A 3,640-nucleotide genomic window follows, 5' to 3' on the forward strand; every position below is an offset into this window, starting at 1 on the left:
CAAACATTCACATAAAACTCCTGAAATTGCTATCAATCAAAGTTTTACAGTGCAGCAAGGCCACACTATATTCATGTTATTTTTATTCTTTATGAACGTTAGCCATGAATTTAGCTCAAAGATTTTTTTTTGTTGTTGCATTGTAGCACTGGAGATTCCTTTAAAGAAAATAAAATTCAAGACAAGGATTCCTGGATTCAATGAGTGTTGTAAGACCCTAACCCTAATTGCTTCATTTAATCCCATACTTACGGACTTGTAAAAAAAACGAAGAATTCTACACAAGGCAATTTTTTTCGTGAAAACTAGACATTTTAAGAGAATCCGTGTGCTTAACTCATTTAAACAATAGCCTCATACTGATACTGCTCCATTAAATGCACTGCCAGCAATTTTAGGATTTTCTGGCAGTTGGTAGAAAATATTCCAGAACTGAATGCAATCCCTCTCTCTAAATGCACCAGAACGGTTACTCCATCTAGTGGCAAACATTGCAATCTTGAACTGAACTTTATACAGCCTGAAGAACAAGACAAATGCAAAGCAGTATCAAACTATATTTATTATATACAGTAGTAAATGGCCAACATAGGATCCCCTGCTCTCCCAAACAACTCTGCTATTCCCATTACAACACTCACACATGTTGATTTGGCTTGAATTCACTGTGGAGTTGCAATTAAACCAGGATAGCGTTTAATACTCTTGATATGCCAGAAGGGCTAAATGAGAGTGATGTTACTATAATGACGTATTTGTAGAGGGCAAACTATGACACTATAAAATTAAGGGGAACACTTACGTTTGTATATCATGAAATTCATAGCAAACTTTTAAAGAGATATGCATCAAAGCTTTTAAAATTAAAAATAGCTACCGGTAAATGATCCGCAATCTAGCTTTATCAAACCTGAGGTGTCAGAAAAACACAATGCTGCAATGTCACCGTTCGAAACGGTTCATAAAAAGGTCGTCTTAAAGTTTAGTTGTTTACCACAATTAAAGAAATTCTGGGACCATACTAAGAAGTCACAAACATCCTCTTTCACAAAGCTTCCCTCCTCGTATATAAAAATAGATGGGGGAGGTGCAAACATACATACATAATACAAAAACGCATACAACAGGCATACAATCTCCAAAAGGGGGAAAAAACAACATTACTAACTGTCATTTCCAATTTAGTTCAGGGAGAACATTGGAAAAACGGAACATCCTCTTTCACAAAGCTTCCCTCCTCGTATATAAAAATAGATGGGGGAGGTGCAAATATACATACATAATACAAAAACTCATACAACAGGCATACAATCTCCAAAAGGGGGAAAAACAACATTACTAACTGTCATTTCCAATTTAGTTCAGGGAGAACATTGGAAAAACGGAAATGAGGTCTTTGGATGATTAAAGAGAGAGAGAGAAAAAAAAAAGAGCTATTAACTTAAACCGGTTTGATTTCTAGAACCTTTTCCCATTTCAGCCCTGAACTGCAGTGGAAGTGAAGATGAGCACAAATAAACAAGCTTCATCCACATGTGCTTCATCTTTAGCAGGTTCCTCCCGTCTGCTGCTGGAATACATCGATAGTGTCCTCATCTTCCATTTCCAGCTGAAAATTCACATAAAAACATACACCGAGTACATTTCAAACTGAGGCCTTATAACAGTTTATGTGCGCCAAGCTCCAGGTTTGCAAATACACTATGACAAATGCAGCTTTTTTTTTTAGCTGTTTGTATGGATTGCTTAACTTTATTTATTTTTTTGGACAAAGACTGCATCCTCAATGAGATTTGGAGCCGATTAAATATTACTGAAAGCAACTAGGAAAATACAGTACCCATTGCAAGACAGCATACATGTTTATTAAAAAAATATTACTAAAAATAGTGTGAATTGTGATGTTTTGACTCTAGCTGTTTGGGCTCTCATTGTAACGCTAAATTTCTCCAAATCTGTTCCAATAAAGAAAGCAATCTACATCTTTGATAAGGCCTGAGGGCAAGTACATTTTCTGCAAACTATTCAGGAAACAGTGAACTATTCCTTTAAACAGCTAACATTTCAGAAGCTGCTAACATTTGTACCAACAAACTGAAAAATAAGCGTACAAACCTGTGCAGGTGTGTCCGTCTCATTGATTGGCTGACCATCAAACCTGAACCTAATTTGCCTTATGGATAAACCCTGAAAAAAACCCCATCAAAGTTATAGATCTGCACATCAACATAACGTTGATGCAAAGCTTCATGATGTGTGCAGATCTCAGGATCACTGGAGCTCACGCTGCAGTCTCACCTGTCTTTCGCAGTAGGCCTTCATCAGTTTGCTGAGGGGGGTATGCCTTTTAATTTTGAACTGGACCACAGATCCATCCTGACCCGCCACTTTCAAGTTGATGTGGTCATTTTCAGTCTTCACGCCCTCCTGAAATGAAATATGCAGTGTGTGGTGTTAAACAAAGATGAATCGTGAACATGCACTGTTCTGGAGGGTCTCTACACACACACACACACACACACACGGTACACGATTTGAGCTAAACCCACATTGTGCTTTACATGCAGTCCCTGTAGTAAACATTAACGTTAGATGTTCCTGAGACACTGAGTAAGAGATGAACGACGCGCTAAACAGCCAGACTCGAGTCTATATCAGCATTTGTTCAAACACTAAAGGGCTGCGTGAACAACTGTGCGACGCTTTCGGTGCAACTGCGTTTGGCGCAAAGTTGTAGCAACTATCCGCCACAAAAGAAAGCCAATCTGAGCATCTCGCTGGTGCTGAATCGAAGCAAAATACTGCCGATTTGATTGTTAGCGACAAGAGATGCAATGATTCTCCATGTAGTTGGATGGATGGCTGAGATACATGGCCATATGCGGAAAATGCGCAAAATCTTTGTTGCAAACCTCTTTGTTTCCCCACATATAATGTGCAGGATCCCGACCATCTACATTCACGCATTAGAACCACATCAAAACACACCCCTCCGTGCTGCTGGAGCTCGGCGCACAGAGAAATGCATGTACCTTTGGCTTCTCGTCTGACATTTTTGTAGAAATGTAGGATTCTCCCGGTGAATGTGGCTGTGACGGTGACACGAGTGCTGTCCTCCCCGCGCTCAGCAAGAAAGCGCAGACTGGATTCGCACGTTTGATTGGCCCGGGCAAAGCCACGTGATTCCCAGCAGGGCGCTGTTAGCCCCAGAACGCGCAAAATCAACTCGTCCATTTTATTGGACAGTATGAAACCACGTGACCAATCCTCCTGTTCTGGTTAGGGTCTGAGGCTACAAATTACTTTTAATTAGGAACATAGTTTCAACATGATAATGTGTTACTTTTGCTTAATGAAAAAATATTACATTAGACACGACTAAAAACACATCTCTTCCATCTTTATTTGGCCCACTAACTCTAGCACTCTATTCTAATTCTATTTGATCTATTTGTTGACTTGATCCTCCAACACTTGCACTCTCTGTTCATTTTCTAACTGATTTTTTTCTTTTAAAAAAAGGCCTGTAACACCAGCTTTCCCTATTCTTTTTCTATTCTACTTGTTTTCTTTGTGTTTTATATATATATGTATATACATACATACATGTGTGTGTGTGTGTGTGTGTGTGTGTGTGTGT

General features: G+C 39.1%; 1 protein-coding gene across 1 annotated transcript; it reads right to left on the reverse strand.

Annotated features, from left to right (window-relative positions):
• Positions 1 to 1,215: 1,215 nt before the first annotated feature.
• LOC107596521 (small ubiquitin-related modifier 3-like) lies at positions 1,216 to 3,225 on the reverse strand. Its single transcript, XM_016287261.1, has 4 exons — positions 3,033 to 3,225; positions 2,299 to 2,427; positions 2,116 to 2,187; positions 1,216 to 1,609 (listed from the first exon to the last, which is right to left on the reverse strand). Exons 1-4 carry the CDS (start codon positions 3,051 to 3,053, stop codon positions 1,547 to 1,549), a joined length of 285 nt encoding a protein of 94 aa, XP_016142747.1. The 5' UTR covers positions 3,054 to 3,225; the 3' UTR covers positions 1,216 to 1,546.
• Between the last annotated feature and the right edge of the window lie 415 nt (positions 3,226 to 3,640).

This window comes from Sinocyclocheilus grahami, unplaced genomic scaffold (genome assembly GCF_001515645.1).
Source record: "Sinocyclocheilus grahami isolate Dianchi unplaced genomic scaffold, SAMN03320097.WGS_v1.1 scaffold220.1, whole genome shotgun sequence".
NCBI lineage: Eukaryota > Metazoa > Chordata > Actinopteri > Cypriniformes > Cyprinidae > Sinocyclocheilus > Sinocyclocheilus grahami.

What these genes read in the sequence shown, in the direction of transcription:
- LOC107596521 (XM_016287261.1), bottom strand. Translation starts at nt 3,053, where the DNA reads ATGTCAGACGAGAAGCCAAAG. An exon ending in TGTCAGACGAGAAGCCAAAG is followed by an intron (nt 2,428 to 3,032) that starts GTACATGCATTT and finishes ATTTCATTTCAG; the next exon opens with GAGGGCGTGAAGACTGAAAA. An exon ending in AGACGGACACACCTGCACAG is followed by an intron (nt 1,610 to 2,115) that starts GTTTGTACGCTT and finishes GTGAATTTTCAG; the next exon opens with CTGGAAATGGAAGATGAGGA.